Source organism: Amyelois transitella, chromosome 11, assembly GCF_032362555.1.
Source record: "Amyelois transitella isolate CPQ chromosome 11, ilAmyTran1.1, whole genome shotgun sequence".
NCBI lineage: Eukaryota > Metazoa > Arthropoda > Insecta > Lepidoptera > Pyralidae > Amyelois > Amyelois transitella.
In genome coordinates this window covers 5235261-5256477 of record NC_083514.1, presented here as the reverse complement: position 1 = coordinate 5256477, position 21217 = coordinate 5235261, and the positions used below count along the sequence as shown (strand labels likewise).

The window sequence follows — 21217 nt, the reverse complement described above, 5'->3', positions numbered from 1 at the left end:
TCCAAGACCCAGACCAATTAGAGAAAGTGCGTTTCTCATCATTATCTGACGGGGATTCGAACCCGGGACCTCCGGTGTCACAGACCAGCGCATTGCCGCTGCGCCACAGAGGCCATATATAAATTTATTTATATTTATCTTTTAGGAAAACCCCCCTCTTTTAAATATGAGTTAATAATAAATAAAACGAGCGAAAGCGAAAGAATTAACGACTAACGTCCAATCTTTTAAGCTTTTCTTTATATAAAATGTCGAAAACAATCGCCTCCAGCAATGTGAGCAGAGTCAACCGTGTTATTTATACATATAATAAAACAGTAAAAATATTTTGTCTGTAAATGAGGGACACTTAAAATGAATAATAGAAAGATTTTTTTTTTAATTTTGATCTCTCTGTATCATCACGCTTATCTCCGAAAGTACTGAACCGATTTACTTAAAAGTTTTACCATTCTTTGTTTTAACTCAGAATAACATTTAATGTTTGTTTCATCGAAATCGGTTCACTAAAAAAAAAGTTATCGTCATTTGAATGAACTCAAGGCATGAGTTTGCCTGCAAGTTACGAAATATAAAATTCAAATTCATTTATTATTGTACGACAGAATATCATATATAGGTATAAACCTATAAAATATAAGTGAAAATCAGTTTGATGATATCCTGGTTTTGCCGCACATAACATGCGTAATTCACACGTAAAAAGATTTTTAGTTTCTTGGTCTACTTTAATTTCGACACCACCGCACCGGCCTCGATGGTCCAGTGGTTGGCGCGTGAGACTGACTGTGCACGTGCAGTTGGCGGTCCAAGTTCGAGTCCCAGCAAAAACAAAATATTTTTTTTATGTCACATTATTGTAGATTGAACTCGAAATTTACGCGGACGAAGTCGCGGGCAACAGCTAGTTTTCTATAAAATCACTGGTTGATTCTGAATTATCACTACGCACCGAGGAGAATTGGTGCCGTGTGGTTCCCGGTACCAATACAAAAAAGAACAGGACCGCTACATCTCTTTCCCATTGATGTCCTAAAAGGCGACTAAGGGATAGGCTTACAAATTTGGGATTCTTTTTCAGGCGATTGGCTAGCAACCTGTTACTATTTGAATCTCTATTCTATCATTAAGCCAAATAGTTGAACGTGGCCATTCAGTCTTTTTTAAGACTGTTGGCTCTGTCTAAACGTGAAAATATTAATGTATGTATGTACCGAGGAGAAAAACTGTGCAAACATATTACAAACCTCCTTCCCTTTCGATGAACTATTAGGATTATTTCATCGGAGGTATAGGCAGGAAAGTCGTTTTATTTCCTCTTTTTTTCTTAATGTAAGAAAGCCATTCAATCAGTACTTACTAATATTAATCATAAATGAATATGAAGACCTACCACTATTGGTAGGGTTATTATTATCACTGTAAAAAATATTAGTGAAAATTTCCTCAAGACTGTTAGCAGAACTCAAGTTACAGCCAAGAACACAAAACCTGAGTCATACTGCAACCTTCTTACATACATTTAATCACGTCTTTATCTCTTACAGTCCCGCAAGGACTGAAAACAAACCTATTCAAACGTATATAAGGTTCCTCCAAAAACATCTACCTAACCTACTGGAGGGAGAGTACTAGTGTAGTGTAAGTACACTACACTACACACTGCGTGTGGGGCGCGGGCGGAGGAGGAAATAACATAATCTCTCTAGGGATAATAATGGATGTTTATCTATATAAGTATTTATTATTAAATTTAGTATTGTTGAGTTAGTATCTCGTAACACAAGTCTCGAAATTACTTCGAGGCTAACTCAATCAGTGTAATTTGTCCTGTATATAACACACATCTCAATGACACCGAGAACGATCTCGTTATGTGAAACCAGATTTCAGATCGGTTCCCTTACTTCGCGCTTTTAGCCAGGCGCGCTTCTTGGAAACCCCCTCGGGTGCGAAACTAGTTGCAAAAGATAGTAAAACCGCCTACTTTTTATTACATTCACTTACCTCCTAGCATTCGAATGCTAGTTTTATTCAAAGGATAAAAGTAAAACTAATTTATTGCATAGAAGTTTTTAAACATTTATTTTCTACGAAATATATTTACCAAAACAATGCTTAAAATTACACACCCATATCGAGTCTTATATGGAATAGTTCAGATTAATCATACATTATCATCACTAGCAGAATCACACATCATCGTTTATGAATCTTCAAACATTATAGGTCCTGAATAATTTTAGTATTATCAATTGAAAAAAATTGAATATGTCATTTTAACTTAGTCGCGTACATGAATACATCAATATTTATTTATTACCTTAGGAAAATGTATTTAATGTATGGCTTTATTTATTTTAAAACCTATGATAATTATGGGATCTTCGCGACGGCCGGCCTCGTGACCTCATCCCACGTCCTCGATTTCCACTTTCGCTATCTGAAAATAATAATATTTTTTTACATTTAAATGCAGGTGAAAAATATGAAAATTTCAAAGGAAACTGCACGGGTCTGTAAGTATACTGATGTGGTAAAAAAGGTAGGCACCCTTGTAAGTATTTGTTGGTCTTAGATCTTAGCTGCACCGCGCAGTTTTTCACTGCGGCTTTTTGGTGCGGTACCAGGGAATAAATTTGGAAATCAGCAGATTGTAAAAGTCGGAGGAGTTTGCTGTAACCCTTCCATCGGAGTCATGATCCTCACTAGTGAGGGAAAAGTACAAAAACAATTTTCAAAGGACTATGCGCGCAGCTGAGCCGGGTCACAAGAAAATTATTATCAATCAATATCTGATTGACATATCAACACAAAGCCTAAAGCTAAAATTAGGCATGTATGTTCCCCTTATGTCATCTAAAGGTACACTAAGAGAGGATTTCCCGAAAAACCCGCAGGAACAGAAAAGTCAACGGGATTTTTTATTTTAGGCAGGCGGGACTTTGGGGATCATTGTAAAAGCTGCTCTATATGAAGTTACAAACGCATATTTCAATAAAAAAAAGTATCGAGATTTACCTATATACAGAAATGGACTATAAAAAGTTGATATTATGTTGAAAAGTGTAGCGACGCTTTACCTGCGGCTCGCATCCATCGTTGGTGGTGAGCGGGGGCGGGCGCGGGAGCGGGGGCGGGGGCGGGCGCGGGCGCGGCGGGCGGCTGGTGCGGCGCGAGCGGGGCGCGGCGTGCGGCCGCCGTGCTGGCCGCCGTCGGCGCGCTAGCCTCCGCCTCGCGACCTTCCTCGGCCGGCTGTCATACAAACATTATTGTTATCGTAAACCCCTAACTGGCTCCGACGCTTACGTGGGAGTACTAACATGCTACAAAAAAAAAACATGAATGGTTTCAACCAAAAAACTGAATACACTGGAGATAATAGCATTTTGATCCGGCCTGTATTTTACGTTAGGCGCATTAACGCTAATTCTCTTTTTTGTCCATAGAAATTGAATTTAGTATTTTTTTAAAGATTTTGTTCTAATTCGATTAATCAATATATAGCTCAAATCATGGAACTGTCTAGATTTAATTTGTGATTGCATGCTATATATATGCTAGTATGAACCTGGATAGACGACACTACTATGTGAACTAAAATGTAAGAGATAAACACTTAAAAATTTTAGTTTTTGCCGATATTTACCTGGTGTGGTGAAGATGGCTCGCTTCCCTGTGAACTGACTGCAGTGGTTTCTTCCTCCCCACGGGACTCCTCCCAGTCACGAGACTCCGTACCTTCAGCGCCTGTATTGTAATAAAGTTTAGACAATCGTTCGCAAACTGTTTCCTAAATTATTACATAAACAAGTAAAAAGTTGACAAAATTTTGTAGTGATTTGTTTTATAATTTATTTGCAGCATGAACTCTTTAAGAGCTTTTTGGGTATAATGTATATGATGCGTGAATGTGTTTAACATTTCATGAAATGAATATGAATCAATATTTGAAACATTTGATATAAACCAAATTCTGCGTAAAATGAACAAAAATATGTAGAACAAAACAAACATTGTTGCCTGCGATCTATACACGTCTGCCGCATCAAATGTGTCATAGTACTACCATTAATACGCGGCGCAGTATAGTGCAACCCTACGCCGAATGAAAACTAAATAAAATAACGACCTTATAACAAGTAGATACATTAACAAAATGTCTTCTGCTATCTCATATAGTAGTACAGTTCCTGATCCGATAGGCTCAAATATTTTCGCGCCATACAAAAATAAGACTTCTGCGCATATACGTACGCTGCGAGTCAGTCGGCTTGGGCTGCGCCGGAGGGGGCAGCGCGGGCGCGAGGTCGGCGTGCGTGTCGTGGTGCGCGGACGCCGCGCCCGCCTCCGCGAACGTGAAGCGCGCGCCGCCCGCGCCCGCGCCCGCGCCCGCGCCCAGCGGCGACACCACCGCCTCGCCGAAGCTGAACGGGAACAACAAGTATTACAATTACAAACTAATTATGTAGAAAGAGGTAAAGCGCAACTGAAACTATAGCCAGGATTATGATCAATGCGCATACATACATATATAGTCACGTCTACATCCACCCCTTGCAGGGTATACAGAGCCAACAGAATTGAAGACTGAAAGGCCACGTTCAGATGTATGGTTAACAGTGGCGACTCCTGGTGGTTATAATTGGGGTGGCTCCAGCTTTAAGTGCCCAAAACGTGAAACTCGTTTCCTCAGACGGTCAATCTGTACAACTTTCAGTCTTTCATTAAGGCACTTTGAAATCGCAAAAAAGAAATTTCATACAATAGACATTTTCATTTTTGTTTGAAATGGCTGATATTTTCAAGTCCATTATTAACTAATTACTTAACCTCTCAGCTGCTGTGGCGCATATGTGCGCCACTACCGTAATCTGCTGTGACAACTTAAAACTCGATTTTAAGCTTAAAATACATATCGTTATGGTTTAAAATTGTTTAATTTACATCCCAAACATACTCAGCAACCACAGACAACAGAAATTAATCTGTTACTTTAAAATAAAAATTGTTGAAAATCATTTCAAAAGTGCGTGACCTTGAGAGATTTATTTTGAAAAACATTGGATTTTTGAAAGAATTAATATGATTTAATTGCAAAAACTGTGTTATTTATTAAAAATAAGATAAATATGATGTTCATCTTGATCAAATAATACATAAAAACTATTTTTTTGTGGTTATAATGTGGAAATAAAGACTACTATAGATCGCGCAAGTGTTTTTGTTGAATGTTGTAACTAAAGGTCTAATAAAGTAAAATGAAATGTATTTATTTGCTATAATATGGTGTTATACTATTCAATACATATCTAGCTTTGACTATACAAAATTATTCTTTTTATTAACTTCAAAGCAAATATTCCTATATTTTCATCAAATTCCGAAGCAAGTCGCGCACATTTTTCGTTCAAATCCGCCGCAGTTCTAGTGTCTCGGTAGTACGGGCGCTTAGCATCTGAGAGGTTAATGAAACGTCAATTAAATTAATAGAAAAACATGCGAAAATCACACACTATTCACAGTTACACTATTAACATTTATAAAAAAAAACCAATAAACAAATTACCCGTCATTGCGTCTCGGAACATAGAGGGTTGGAGTTGAAGGAACTATGCTATCATCTCCATCGTCACCTCCGTTGCCACCCAGGGAAAGCGTTCCGCTTGCTATTTATTACAAAAACAAAAATCATAGGTAAATCTCTATTATTAAATTCTGCAATTACATAAAAAATATTTGAAAAAAATATCTATTTTGTTAAAAAAAGATATCTGATCAATTAAGAGATTCCGCAAGGATACTGAACAACTTGCGAACACACGAGAATAGCGCCCAAAGTTGGTTTATTGAGTTAGCTGGTTGGTTGCATTGAGTTTTAAAAAACTCAATGCAACCAACCAGCTAACTCACAACTTAAGTTTTTAGTAGTTATTGTATGAACACTATTACCACGTGTTTGGTACAATGAAACAAATACTCAAATACGTACATAGACAAAGGTATATTATTCTCAGAATTGAAGCGTTGCGTACAGGTTTATTCGTGTGTGATGAACAATGAATGAATGATAAGCTAGTTACGTTCAGTGCCGCTGCTGATGGCCTCTATCTGCGGCCTGGCGGGCGCGAGGTCGGGCTGTGCGGCGTCCGCGTCGTCGCCCTCCTCAGCCTCCTCCCCCACCTCCGCCTCTTCCCCCTCGTCGCCTGCTTCCGGGGATTGCGCAGGAGATTCCTGTACCACATCAAATTATAACCTTCAAACTACTCGTCACCTAAGGTAATAAAATATTTTCTTACAACGTATCCCATATTAGTTCGATAAATAAACGATGCTCTTCTCTCACAGGTTTATTCAGGACGAGGGAAATTTCATCATGTATAAACCTGTACACGATAGGATGTTTAACTTTGATCCAATAGCTAAAACTTGTCAATAAACCTTACCCCTGGCATTAGGTACTAGTATGAAAACTAAGGCACACACAAACAACGAACAAACCTGCCGTGCCGCACTTTCTCCATCGTCACCCTCGGGCTCCTCTTCTTCTTCGCCGCCCTCCACCTCCTGTTCTTCTTCCATATCTTCTTCATCCTCTTCACCTTCCTGTAACCACACCACAAAATTTTGAAAAGCCGTTGCTTTCACAACTCTATGTTGGCAGTCTGTAAAATATAAGCTTTATCAATGCGAAAGATACATTATTATGATCTACTAGCACCCCGCCACGGCTTCGCCTGTAGTTCATACCTGACCCATAACACCCGCAGATAATGTACTTACCATTTAACATACATACATACATTAAATCACTCCTCTTTCACGGAGGGGTAGGCAGACACTACCTCTTTCCACTTGCCACGATCCCTGCATACTTCCTTTGCTTCATCCACATTCATAACTCTCTTCATGCAAGCTCGGCGGTTTCGGGTACTTTTGACCTGACCCTTTACCAGGACGTCCTTAATTTGATCAAGATATGTTCGTCTAGGTCTTCCCACTCCGACCTTTCCCTCCACACTCTCCATGTATATCTGCTTAGTCAACCTGTTTTCATTCATCCTCTCCACATGACCGAACCATCTCAACATACCCTTTTCTATTCCTGTAACTACATCTTCTTTCACATCACAACATTCCCTTATCACGCTGTTCCTTATCCGGTCACTCAATTTCACACCCAACATACTCCTTAACGCTCTCATTTCCACTGCATTTATTCTGCTTTCGTGCTTCTTTTGCCATACCCAACTTTCGCTCCAATACATTAATGTCGGGACCAACACGCCCCTATGCACAGCCAATCGAGCCTTTTTTGGATAGTTTCTGACTGCTCATAAAGGCATGCAAAGCTCCATTCACCATGTTCCCCGCGTTCACTCTCCTTTCAATATCACTATCACACTTGCCATCTGATGTAAACTTTGATCCTAGATATACAAACTCTTTCACTTGCTCAACTTTTTCTCCTCCAATCAAAATATTACATGCTGTCATTTCTTTCTCCATTTCAAAAACCAGTGTATTAGTTTTACTTACGTTCACTTTTATTCCTTTCTCTTTTAAAGCTTCATGCATACAGTTTACCATCTCCTGTAACTCCTCCGCTGATGACGCCAGTATAACCTGATCGTCGGCATAGAGCAGACATTTGACGAGTAACTCATTCATCCTTAATCCACTTTCAGACTCTTTCAAATCTGTCAAACAACTATCCATAAATAGGTTGAACAGCCACGGTGACGCAACACATCCTTGCCTAACGCCTTTCTCAATCTTAAACCACTCAGTGTGCGCTCCGTTTATACTGACACAAGCACTCGAATCCTCATATAAGGATTTCAGCGCTCGTATCAAGAGACTGCTCACCCCATGCATAGAAAGTGCTGACCACAATTCATTCCTCTCAACTCTGTCATAGGCCTTTTCCAGATCCACGAATGTGCAATAGACTTTTTGACTCTTGGCCAAAAACTTTTCGGCTATGCACCGGAAAGAAAAATCAGTACATCCCATTCCCTTTCGAAATCCCGCTTGAGCATCCCATATTTTGTCATCAGTTTAATTCCTGACTCTATTAATTAATACCTTAGCATACAATTTGCCGACGACGCTAAGCAGGCTTATACCACGATAATTTTTGCAGTCCAGTTGTGACCCTTTTCCTTTGTAAAGTACCATTTAACAGTGAAAGTATTCTCATAATCGGTTCCTAACTATTTCCAAAGATTTTCCCTTACAAACAATCAAATTTAACTCCTACCTCTATATATTAGTAATAAATCTTATTCACACCTAAAGTAAATAATTCCTTACTGTTATCGTTAAAGTTATGCTATATTTTGGAATTCACTTAATAAAAGGAGTGTTCTCAATTAAATTGCTCTTACCCTGTACATAGTGCCAGTACATCTTTCGTCGTCTTCTTCGGAGTCAACAACTATAACACCTTCGTCATCCTCGCATCGCGATGATGTCGGCACTTGATACTCTACCTCAACAGACCGCTCGAAGCCCTATGACAAAAAGTCGATTATTAATAACCCAGGCATTTATACTTACCCAGTATTTCTTTTGAAATAATTCAATATGGTTACAGTATGGGCTCTCCGGCAATGGTTGTGTAGGCTAGACAGATGTTGCTTTGTGTAAAAACCTTATTAAACTCACCCAGGGTCATGGCGAACAGGCGCACCCAGTACTCCTCTCTATAGAGGTGAGGATAAAACAATATATTGAATTTAAGACAAAATAGAATCAGGCATTAATAGTCATGGATAGTTTTTAGTGTCTATTTGCATAAAAAATTAAGACAATGTAATATAGCATACCATACCATACTATGGCATAATGATTTAAAACTTATTTCGGTTTACTCATAACTATTTGAAGCATAATGTATCTGTTTATTATGTTCAGGCATCACATTATTAAAGCATAAATATATTTAAAATCTAACACGGTTAGATTTAACCTTTATTTTTTATTGCTAGCTACCGCCATAAATCACTGTTTTTAAAAACTACTCTTATATTGTAGATGTTGACACTGCGCTCGCTTCACTAGCTCCTCTTAGCGTTAGTCAAAAGTATGTACTAACAAACCTAGTAGGGTTACAATCAGATGTTTTTCCCTTCAGATTTTTCCCTCTGCACCCCCTGATTTCCCTCCCCGATTATGTTGTTTTATGACTATAAAGATTACAGATAATAACTATTGCGCCAAAACTGTTTTACCAAAGAACAATAGGAAAAAATGATTATGCGAAAAAAAGTGGTCCCTAAGATTTTAAATGTATAGAGCTTGCAGCGGGAGCGATGTTTCGGACTCGACTGAAATCAAAGAGAAGATTTTTTGCCAGGCTGGGTTTAATGCCTAGATAATCGGGGCTCTAGCAATTTTTTATTTATGATATAATTCATTAGCGATAAATAAACTTAATATGCTGCAGACCAAAAGGGAAGAGAAATGTCGTCGTGTCAAAATGTCATTCACCTTCCGACATTAAAAAAAAATGTCGTTATGGTGTACCCCGGATCCAGAAGTCACAGAGAAAACAAAGAAAAAGATAGATTACCTGCACCCTGGTCCTCTTAGCGGTGATGGGTCTCGGCTGGAGCCTCCTCTTGGCGGGTCGTTGTTCAGGCGGCGCGTGCGCGGACGTGCTCACCCCCGCGGGCGCGGACGTGCTGACGCCGGGCGGCGCGTGCGACGTGCTCACGCTGCCTGACGCGGCGCCGGCGCAGCTCGCTGATGCTTGCACGCCGCTTGTTGCTCCTGATACATACATACATAATGGTCACATCTATATCTCTTGTGGGGTAGACAGAGCCAACAGTCTTGAAAAGACTGAATGGCCAAGTTCAGATATTTCGCTTAATGATAAAATTGAGATTCAAATAGTGACAGGTTGCTAGCTTAAAGAAGAATCCCAAGTTTTTAAGCCTATCCCTTAGTCGCCTTTCACGACAGCCATGGGAAAGAGATGGAGTGATCCTATTCTTTTTTGGTTTGGTGCCGGGAACCACACGCTCCTGATAAACAACTAATTATATGTATCACCTTCTTCGTTTCGCCTCTTTTCCTAATCTTCTTAAAGTTTCTTTAATTTACTTCCATCAGTTGATTGAAGTTTAGAGCGGCATAGCTTACGCGATGTCCAAGCATTTTCGCAAGCCTTTGTTATGAGGTACAAACCCAACCTGTAATTGACTTTTTTTATTGCTTGGAATAATAAAATATATCGACCTCGACGTATATTTTCACAACAAAATTACCTGTGACGGGCGCAGCCGGCGGTTGCGGCGATGCCACGCTGGTGACGCTGGGCGCGTGCGAGCTGGCGGACACGCTGCCCGCGCCGCTCGCCGCGCCGCTTGTCTGCTCGATGCGCGGCATTACTAGTGCTACGGCCTAAGAACAACAACAACAAATATTATTGACGGAGTCTGTGGCGCAGCGATGTTATGTTGTTGCTGGTAGTTCATGGCATACTTAATTATGAGCAAGATATTGTTTCTTATTCAGTCTCTAATTTAGCCCGAATTTAACATTCTCGATATTTTTATTTCTGAGCTACAGTACTGAACAGTATTGCAGGAGTTCGCCTTTGTATCTATACTGTTTTTAACAATCGAACATCAAACATTTAACAATATTATTAAACTTAAACAAACACGTAATCCGAGGCGGACGGAAAATACACACAGCATTCACCTGCAGGAAGGGTCACTATATTAGGTCCTTACATATGTAATTGGCGTTTTCTTGTACTGGTATCACAAATTTTTCCCCTTCACTATATTAGGTCCTTACATATGTAATTGGCGTTTTCTTGTACTGGTATCACAAATTTTTCCCCTTTGCTTAGGAATTCCAAATTCAAATTTACACAGCTATGTTGTATTTGTTTTTCGTTAACCGTCATTCATTTGTTTTTTCTTCTGATTTTTCTGTTTGCGTCACTCAGTTTACAAAATGGAAAACTTGAAATATTGTTCCACCGTGGCACTAGTAGCTACGGAAACGGCTCGAAGGATCGTGTTGCATAAGAAAACTCAGTGTGTTTTTTGGTTCCAACTCTTTCGTTCTAGAAATTTCGACCTGCAGAACAAGCCCCGTGCACGACCCTAGTTTATAATGAAGAATAGAAGGCTATTGTGAAAGCGGATGCATCGCAAATCACGCCGGAGTTAGCTACAGGCTTCGGTGTAAGTGATAAAACTAAATTCGGAAGATTAAGAAACTTAAAAGGTGGGTACCTCACGAATTGAGTGAAGCAAATCAGCAAACGTGTGTCGAGTGTTGCGTTTCATTACCTACTTAACCACAATAATGAAGTTTTTAAATGAAATCATTATATATGATTAAAAGTAATCTACAATAATCGGAAACGCTCATCGCAAAGGCTGAACCCTGGCCAGCCAGCCAAATTCTGCCCCAAGCGAAAATTGACCCAAAGAAGTTACTTGTAAGCGTTTGGTGGACTAGTGCCGGTGTCGTTCATTACAATTTTCCAAAAAAATAGCCAGAAGATTACGGCAGACGTCTATTGTCAGCAATTGCAAACTATGATGCAAAAGCTGCTAGCTAAACAACCGAGGCTGGTCGTTCGCTCTACTCCACTGCTGCTTCTCGACAACGCTACACTACACACTACACAACAGACGGCTACTAAATTAAAGGAGCTTCAATTCAAATGTCTAAGACATCTCCGTACTGCCCGGACATTGCTCCAACATATTACCATTTTTTTCGACATTTCGATAGGGTAGTCCAAACCGCCTTCAAAGATTTTATTGATTCCCGTCTGTTTTTTTTTAGTAAAGGAATCAATGAACTATGTAATATGTTATCGTTGCATGTGTCATCTCGTGGTGTAAAGTGTTGTTTGATGTTTGTGTTTACAGTCGTAGTCGTAGCAGACAGCAATATTTAAATTTAGTTATTTTTTAAGAGCAGGAGACACGCCTTTATAATTGTAAAACTGCAGCTTTTTTCATATTTACTCACCTGTTGTGGAGCCTGGGAATGTGTAGAAGGTTGAGCACTATTTTCACTAGATCCGGAACTGCCCATACCGACCTCACTGGTATCCATATCCTTAAAAAGAACGTAAAATTGGTTGGCTAGTATATTATATTGTAGAACACAAGTTAACTTTTTTATTTCGAATTTTTCACTAGATTTACAAAAGAAAGCCAGTAGCAGAAGCTAGAATTAACAATAGGCTAGATAAATTAAACTTATTATAAAATAAAAATACCATAATTAAATGATTTTTGTAGCGTTTACAAGATTACAAAGGCCCTAGAGAATCGCCACACTCACGAATTAAAGTCATAAATACGAAGAAAAAAAAAGGCGTACCTGCGTGGACTCCGGTGGGGCGGACGATGCGGAGGCGGAGGAGGCGGCTAGCGCGGCGCGGGGCAGGGGTCGCGAGGAGGAGGCGGGCATGTACTCGGTGCTGTGCGCGTCGTGCGGCGCTGTGGGGCCCACTTGCGCCATCGGACGGATGGACGCCAGCGGAGTCTCGCCGCCCCGCCCTCTCGCGCTCACGCTCTGTTGGGCTACACCTGCATATGTACAAGCATTCATTGTTGTTACTGTGCTAGTAGCGAAAAATCATTGCCAATGCCGGCTTCTCTACCAGCGTTAAACTGTCCCTTTTAGTAGATATAATCTTATTCATTCTGGTATTAATCCTGGTTACATCCACACTTCACTGGAGAGGAAACCAGGGTACCATTTTGTCCTTAACATTTGAGCTGCCGAACCCGCGATCCGATTTACACCCGCATCTGCCGCGGGAAATCAACGAAGAAAGGAGTATTTCCAAACTTATAGTAATGCATTTAAAACTCAAAATAAAATAAAAAAACGTGGCCGATAGGGCAAGCACTGATCTGAGCTTTAGCAGTTGAGGCCAGTACCTACGGTGATCAGTGCTTAAGCAGCTGAGAATTTAATCCTGAATCGGGTAAGTCAGTTATATACACGAAGCAGCTATCGTCTGACCTCCATAACCTTTGCAACCTTTGTGTTGAAAGGTTTATTACCTAGAGGTAGAACTAAGGATTAGTTATTGTAATTGTTTCTGCCCATAAAATAAGAACATAATTGGATTAACTAATTATTTATATATAATTATACATATACATACATATGGTCACGTCTAAATCCCTTGCGGGGTAGACAGAGCCAACAGTCTTGAAAAGACTGAATGGCCACGTTCAGCTATTTGGCTTAATGATAGAAATTTTATACATATAAGTGAATATTTTTTCATACTTACCAGCCATGGGCTTGATGTTGGCGGTGGGAGGATCAGTAGTAGTCTTCTCCGTCGTAGTCTGTTGTTTTGAGCTTGATGATTGGCTAGCTAACTGTCTCTGCAGCATGTTAACTTTTTGCATCAGAGCCTCTACTTCCCTAGCTTTTTCAGCTTGTGCCTCGCCTCTTTCTTTTTCTAGTCTCGAAAGACGACCCTCATACTGGGACTTTATAAGAGCCAAGCGAACATCTTGCTCATCACGAGTACTCTGAGCGAGGTTACGCGATTCGTCCAGCTCCCGGCTTAGAGTATTTTTTAATTCAGTTAGTTGCACTATTTTGTTTTTCGCATGTTTCAGTACTTGTTTAGCTTTGTCTTCTTTATCTAAATTTGCAGTTCTCAGAGCTTCAAGTTCTTGTTTTAGTTGTTCATTACTCGCCCTTTCAGTTTCCAGTTGAGATTGAAGCTCGCTCAACTGCTCTTCAAGACGCTTGGTACTTTCAGCCAAGGCACTGCCTGCAGCCGCTGCTTCTCCTTCAGATTTCTTTTTATCTTCTTCTGTTGTTTTCACAAGTTCTTCATATTGAGCTTTATATTTCTTAGCGATTTTCCTAATTTGCATTTCTTTATTTCTGATGTCTGTTAAAGAAGCATCCTTGGACGACAATTCATCAGATAATTTGGTGTTAGACTCATTAGCAGACATAACTTCAGCTTTTAGTTTAGTAAGTTCTTCGGTAATTCGTGACGTATCATCTTTAAGAACTTGTATTTCTTCATTAAGCTTTTTGTTTTCTTCAACCAATTGGCTCTGTTGTCTCGACATTAATGTGTAATGTTCTTCAACTTTAGTTTTTTCTACTTTGACTGATCCTAACTCTTCAGTAAGTTTTCTTACCATCTCTTTTTCATTGGTTAACATTTTAGCCAATGTTTCACGTTCGTTTTGTAGTCGTTTCCAATCCTCTGGACTAGTCTTATTTGCTCTTTCAACCAAAGCATTCACTCTCGTTCTCCATCTAGCACAATCTGCCTTCAGAGCTGTATTTTCAGATACTAAAGTTTCATTTTTGGAAGTCAAGTCCGATATCTTTTCTTGTAAAGGTAAAAGTTTATCTTCAAGTGATTTTACCAATGTAGTAAGTTCTTCAACTCTAGCAGAGAGACTATCACGTTCTTCTCTCAAAATTCTGTTACTGTCTGTTAGAGCATTTAAAGTCTCGACTTTTCTTAAAATGTCAGATTGCTTATTCACTGTTACCATTTTTACTTCAGATCTTTCCCTTTCTGCAGCCAAAGCTAATTTGGCATCATCAAGTTGTTTTTCTGCAATTTCCAGCTGTGATTTAAGTCTCATAGATTCTGCCTGTAGAATATCAAATTTAGCCATAGCAATATCTTTTTCTTTCCTCAAGAATTTAACTATTTGGAATAATTGTTCAGAAGATTTTCCATCTTCTTCAGTCACAGATGCATTCAATGACTCATTGGCAGATTCATTCATACTTTCGGAATATGATCTAGAAGCATGGGAAACTGATAATTGTGTGCCTAAAGCTTGGATTTGATCATGCAGTAAGGTATTTTGATCATTTAGATCTTTCAAACGCTGTGTTAGTTGATCATTTTCTCCAATAAGAATCTTCTGCCTTTCTTCCCAAGCCGCCTTTTCAGTCTCTAGTTTTTCAAGAGCACTGTTTTTTTGCGCAACTAGTTCATTCAATTGATTTTGTACTCTAGATAATTCCTCCTTAACTTGTGTCAGAGCTTGAATGTCACTAGAATGCAAAATCATTTCATGTGAATATTTCTCTTCAGCATTTTGAACTGCTTCAGATAATTTAGTGATTTCTAATCGTGATTCTTCAAGTTCTGTACGACAGCTATTATAATTTTCCAAAGCGCTTTGCAATTCTTCTTTTACATTAGTTAATTCAGTTTTCAAAATACTATTGCTATTGGAATGTTCACCATTTGCATGAAGAGATAGTTCAGCCTCTAATTCGGAACATTTATCTTCCAAGTTTTGTATTTTCTGTACATAATCTGTCAATTTTGTTTCAGTTTCAGATTTATATGTTTGATACTCACTATGAAGGTTCTTTAGTTCTTTTTCCGCAGACTCAGAAATATCACAATATTGTTTAATATGCTCTTTAGCGACAGCCAATTGATCTTGAAGCGATTTAATTTCAGTGTCTCCATCAGATAACTTATTTTCTAGCTCTCTTATTTTCTTTATTGTTTCAAATGCCCCATCTGTACTTGGCGCTAATGCCATCTTAAGTCTCTTTGCAAGTTCCTCATTAGATTTGTTCTTTTCCAAAAGATTTTCTCGCAATTGTTGTATTTCGGTTCGCATAACGTCAGCTGCATCCTTTTCTTCTTGCATACGTGTTTTGGCAGTTTCTGTTTGGCGTTCAAGATGAGCAGCCAATTCTCTAAATCGATCTTGTTCTTCCTGTAATCGTCTTCTTAGAGCCGAACATTCTCTTGTAGCTTCATCCAATCTTGATTCCAATTTGGTACGATTTTCAGCTTCCACACGTTCTAAACTTGCCTTTATCAATTCCAAATTCTTCATTAACATGGACTGCCCTTGCCTTTCTCTATTTAAAATTTCTTTCTCTGTTTGCAAACGCACTTCAGCATCTTTAAGTAATTTGCATTCCAGTCTTAAATTTTCAACTTGTATTTCTGCAGCCGAAAGTTTACTCTGAGCATTTAGTGCTTCATCTCGTAAATGTTGCAAAGACACTTCATGTTTAGCTATCGTAGCATTATATGCTTTATTCTTTTCTTCTAATGAAGATATTTGTTTCTTATAAGTGGCAATATTTATTTGCAAAATCTTAAGTCTTTCATTGTTATATTCAGAAGTAGATGCACACTTACTGTTGGCTGCTGTAAGTTTTCCTATCTCCTGCCTCATATTATCAATTTGTTCAAACAACATTCTTTCATTGGTAATTTTCTCCTCTTTGTAAGTTTTGAATTCTTCTTTAAGAAGTTCTAATTGTTTTTCAGTTTCTTTGTATTTAATTTCAAAATTTGTTTCGACTGTTGCAGATTTATTAAGCTTCTCAGAAGAAGTATCCATGGCATAAGAGTCACCTTTTTCTAAATCAGAAGTATCTAATGTAAAGGCAGACTCATGGCGTTTTCCCTTCATAAGATCATGATAAAGTTTCTTAAACATATCTCGCTGTCTTATGAGTCCATTAACCATTTTTGTTTGTCTTTCTTGAGCTTCAGTTAATTCGGTTACTCTATTCTTCAATGATTCAATTTTAGTTTGAAGCTCACCACTTTCATATTGTTCTTTATGACGTTCAAACTCTTCTTGCTTATCTGTTAATTCACGAACCATTCTCAGCAATTTTTGATTATTTGCCTGTAACTCTTGAATGTCACTAAATGTAACTAGGGTTTTAGAAATGATTCGAGATGAACTGAGTTCTGATGAATTTGTCGTGTTAGAAGCTGTGTGAGATGAGTCATGATCACCATTGGGTATTAGCCCTCCTCTACTATGTTCAATTTCTTTGAGTAGGAAACATACTTGACGACCTAAATCGGCCAACTCTCCTTTTAATTTTGAATTCTCTCTTGTGTAATGATTAGCAATTTTAGATGATTCACTGTAATCATCCCTCAATCTATTACACTCGGTCACTAATGAATCAATTTGTTGTGATAATGCTGTATTACTTTCAAGAGCTTCCTCATATTCAGCTTTCTGTTTTTGTAAGACTGGGGCTTTTTCTTCTAATTCTTGGACTATCGTGTTAATAGTAATATTAAGACGCCTATTTTCTTCTTTTTCTTGAGCTAAATCTTCAGTCACTTTCACCAATTGTGAATAAATTTGAGTTAATGACATCCCTGACTTCAAAAGTTTACTTGCTGTGGCCGCAGATGGCGCTAAATCACTTAAAGCCAGATCCAGATTTTGAGCATTAGCAGCTTTTAGTAGATCATTCGCATGTTCCAATTCATTTTTCAAAGATGCTATAACTTCATTTTTTTTTTCCATTAACTCTTCATGATCTAATTCAGCTTGTTTGTATTTCGTTTCCAGTTCACCATACTTTTCAGTAGCTTCATTTAACATTTTTTGGAGTTCAGCAATTCCTTCAGTAAGTTCTTGTGTTTTTGCCTCTGCATCATCATGCATAGTTTTGAACAAATCTGCCAGTTTCGTTTTAGCATCTAATTCTTTTTTATAGTTCTCAGTCATTTTATTTTCTATTTCTCTTTGCTCCATCAATCTCTGTGTCAAATTTTCAGCACGATTATTTAGATTCTTTTTTACTTCATTCAATTGTGAAATTGTTTCATTAGCTACATTAAGCTCCTCGACCTTTTCAGCTAACTGGGTCTCCAAATTGACAAGTCTACTAGTACTGTTAAGTCTTGACGTCTGAAGTTCAGAAGTAAGTCTGTTCACCTCCTCTGTAAGTCCTGAAATTTGAGAATTCAAAAGGATTCTTTCTTGTTCTATTCTTTTTTCACGGTATTGAAGAGAGAGTTCTTTACTTTGAATTTCATCATTCATGGCCAATGCCTCACATTTTGCATCAATAGCTGCACGCAGCTGTTGTGAAATTGATGCTTCATTTGTTGTTAATCTTTCAATTTCTGCATCTCGTCGTTGTAGGATTCGGGTCAGGTCATTTCTTTCATCAACAGCAGCATCTCGAGAGCTTTTAAGAGATATAATTTCATTTTCTAGCCGTCCTATTTTATCACGAGCTTTTTGTAATTCGGCATTGAGTGATTCTACTTGTTTACTCAGTTCAGTTACTGTTTCATCAGCAGTTTGTAACTTTTTTGCAGCTTCATCATACTTAGCTGTTAATTCCAGTATAGTAGCTTCTGAAGTGGCAATTTTATCTCCTGTAATAAAAACAAAATATCAGTCAGTAATAATGAACCAACTGCCAAAATAGCTTAAGTACATTATGTTCATTATAAAAAGTAGGGATTAGTGAGTAATTAGTTTATTTATATTACCTACATCTTCTTCCTACAGGCTTAAGTCCTGGTTGCATCCTCACCAATCCGGAAAGGAGCCCAGGGTATGCCTTTGTCGGAGGATTCTAAATTAGGTGAGTCAAGTTTAATCTCAATATCTAGAGATTTTAGTTTTGCTCTTATAATAGAGTATAGTTATTAGAACTATACCTGAACTACGTAGCTTCGCTTATAATAATCTGTATACCTTTTTATATAATAATCTGTAGTCAGGTAATCTGTATTCATTATTCTATTTGTGTTTGCTCCAGCAATTAGTCTGGAGCAGACCATGGGTCCAGTTATTAGGGTAAGGTAATTCGTTCCAAGTGTTCATTTGGTGATTGTCGTAAATTAGCAGGGTCATAGTGATTATTCGTAAATTGATAACAATAAGTACTGTAGTGTACTTAATATTGTAATAGATTGTTTCTAGGAGAACAACAGATCATCCTTTGTCTATTCAGAACTTGAAATGAAAATTTTATAATGGTCCTTTGTCTATTCAGAACTTGAAATGAAAATTTTATAATGGTGAAGATCTGTTTCGTAAAAGATACCTTTTACGAAAGAAAGGAATAATAAATATGTTCCAAAAAAAGTAAAAGCACAAAATAATCGCTTTCAATAAGGTTAAAAGCCTACCTACAACATTACTAGACTGTAAAGAATTAATTAACTGATAGGTTTTTCTCAGCAATCATTTAAATTCATTTCAATATATGTTTAAGTACAGTGAAAGAGTTTATAGGTACTAAAATTCAGCATCAATATGAACCCAAGCGAACCTTCGTCAGCGTCGCAAAGTAACACCGGCTGGTTTTCAATTTACTCACCAATTTGAGATTTACTGGTCTCGTGGAGCGCTTTAGATGTCAAATATTCTTCAAATTGTTGGTCAATATATGTATTTATTTTCTCCGCAACTGGAGCAGGCAAAGTAGCCAATTCCTCTTCCGATAAAACATTTTCCAAATGCTTTTTACCACCGGTATCACTACTTTCAACCTCCATCTTTGTAAAATGAATGAATGAAGAAAAAATAACCCAACACAAAACACCAGTCAGTCACCATACTACTCTAGTGATGTACCTTAATCGACTGGACAGTGGACCAGAGCTTGTTAACGTTACCAATTATCCCTCAAAGTAACGATAATAACGTAATACAAAAATTAAGACAAAACCATAAGGAACGTTGGTTTTATTCAGCTTTAAACAGCACGTATTTAAATACAATATTATTGACGTTATAAACATTTATTATATATGGTTGGTTAGGTCGATAAGTTTTCACATCATAACGTTATTTTCAAAAAGTTATGACTGTTACCGTTATAGATGTGATATCAATAAAGTAAAGGCGGAAACATATTAACGTGTCATGGCGTGTCGTGATGCTTACTGTCGTGATGGTGAGTGTGCACACTAACGTGTCGTGACGTGGCGTGCTTTGGCGTTATTCCTGAATACTGCTTACGAGCCTTTGTAGCGTTCAAACATACGCAATGTTTTCTTCCGACTCGGATAGTGATTTTGATGTAGATCTTCAATTTCTATTAGCACTGAAACTTCTTAAGGGCAAAAAAAGGAAGAGAAGATACTGGGTTTACCCTATCAAGGAAGAAAAGAAAGACAAAACAAAGGCGAATTTCATCGTCTTGTTAACGAATTAGAGTGATGAAGAGAAATTTCTGATCGACTGATCTTTGTGTTCTTTGCACTTTGAGTCATAAGGAACTTTTCTTTGACGCCCAAGTTCTATTAGATTGTCAGTCATTTTTTTACTGCGAATTGCTGCTAATATAATAAATTTTTAAATGTGCCGTAGATGTTCGCGCCACAAGCCATGCGCCGGTAGAAACACATTTGCCTTTTGTGTCGTGTCGCGCCATAACCACCCACCACCGCTCTGGCACGATCGGTGGCGAGTAGTCGGCGCCACGACAGAACGCCTTGTGACACGACACGACATTGCAAATATGTCCCTAACCATATTAAATTTATGAAACTGATATGCTTCTGGCGCGTTACGACACGCCACGACACGTTATTAGTATAGGTAACTCTAAGTTTGAAGAGATATACTAATTAAGCAGAGTGGTGGTTTAATTGAAAGAACGGAGAACTCGGTAAAATAAAAGATATTTTATTTTAAGTAACATATAGGATGAGAGGCAGAGACATGACATGAATGTTAAAACAAAATCTATCAAAAAATAGAATCAAATTAAAGATGAAATTAGAAGAAAAAACCTCTAAAATTCTAAAGAGGTTTGTCTCTTCAACACACGTAAATATGTTTCCGCCTTTATCTTATAATTTATATAACGATATTAAATTAAGTTATATATTGTTACTAATTAACGTTTTGAATAGCGATACCAATAAACTAAACAAATAACGTTCCCAATTACTGTACGATGCGTGAAGCGACTACAAGTGTTTACAGCGAATCCGTCATTAAATCAATCAGTAACGATATATGAATTTATAAAATTCAATTCAAAGATGAAATAGAAGAAAATACCTCTAAAACTCTAAAGCCTCTCTCACACAAGCTGTAGTAAAATTTCATTGCACTGACAATATAAATTTTCTTTCTTTTCTTTTGGCTTCCACCGGACTTTCGGTGATTCTGCCAATGTCACGGTTTAAAGAGACACGAAGTTACGAAATTGGACGGTACCTATACGATCTGAAAGGAAGTTAACTAATGTACAAACACAACAAGTAGGTAGGTATTGAAGACAAGTTAACGATTTTAATGTGTACGGTACAATATGTAGAACAAGAGACAAGAATTTTGTAGACAAAATAAATTATCTTTCTTTCTTTCTTTTCTATATTATGGATTCCACCGGACTATAAATTATCTGTGAGTGTCAGACTCAATGTTGGTGACAGTGACAGTGATAGACTTCA

General features: G+C 38.0%; 1 protein-coding gene across 3 annotated transcripts; it reads right to left on the bottom strand.

Annotated features, from left to right (window-relative positions):
• Positions 1 to 2067: 2067 nt before the first annotated feature.
• Positions 2068 to 19341, bottom strand: LOC106135080 (nucleoprotein TPR). Of its 3 annotated transcripts, XM_060946429.1 has the most exons (15): positions 19129 to 19341; positions 13298 to 18175; positions 12370 to 12578; positions 12013 to 12102; positions 10278 to 10413; positions 9578 to 9777; positions 8391 to 8516; positions 6502 to 6606; positions 6084 to 6234; positions 5570 to 5669; positions 4258 to 4427; positions 3650 to 3750; positions 3154 to 3255; positions 3084 to 3117; positions 2068 to 2443 (listed from the first exon to the last, which is right to left on the bottom strand). In XM_060946429.1, the coding sequence occupies exons 1-15, from the start codon at positions 19304 to 19306 to the stop codon at positions 2361 to 2363; spliced, it is 6663 nt and encodes a 2220-aa protein (XP_060802412.1). In that variant the 5' UTR covers positions 19307 to 19341; the 3' UTR covers positions 2068 to 2360. The 3 variants fall into 3 exon arrangements, with proteins under 3 accessions (XP_060802412.1, XP_060802411.1, XP_060802413.1); XM_060946428.1 differs by having other exon boundaries at positions 3084 to 3255; XM_060946430.1 differs by lacking the exons at positions 3154 to 3255; positions 3650 to 3750 and having other exon boundaries at positions 4406 to 4427.
• Between the last annotated feature and the right edge of the window lie 1876 nt (positions 19342 to 21217).

Bases quoted from the DNA above. Each gene is read 5' to 3' on its own strand.
- LOC106135080 (XM_060946428.1), bottom strand. From the start codon at position 19,306: ATGGAGGTTGAAAGTAGTGATACCGGTGGTAAAAAGCATTTGGAAAAT. The intron at 8,517-9,577 runs GTAATCTATCTT...TTTTTGTCATAG, and splicing joins CTAAGAGGACCAGGGTGCAG to GGCTTCGAGCGGTCTGTTGA. The intron at 6,235-6,501 runs GTTTGTTCGTTG...GATGTGGTACAG, and splicing joins GAGAAAGTGCGGCACGGCAG to GAATCTCCTGCGCAATCCCC.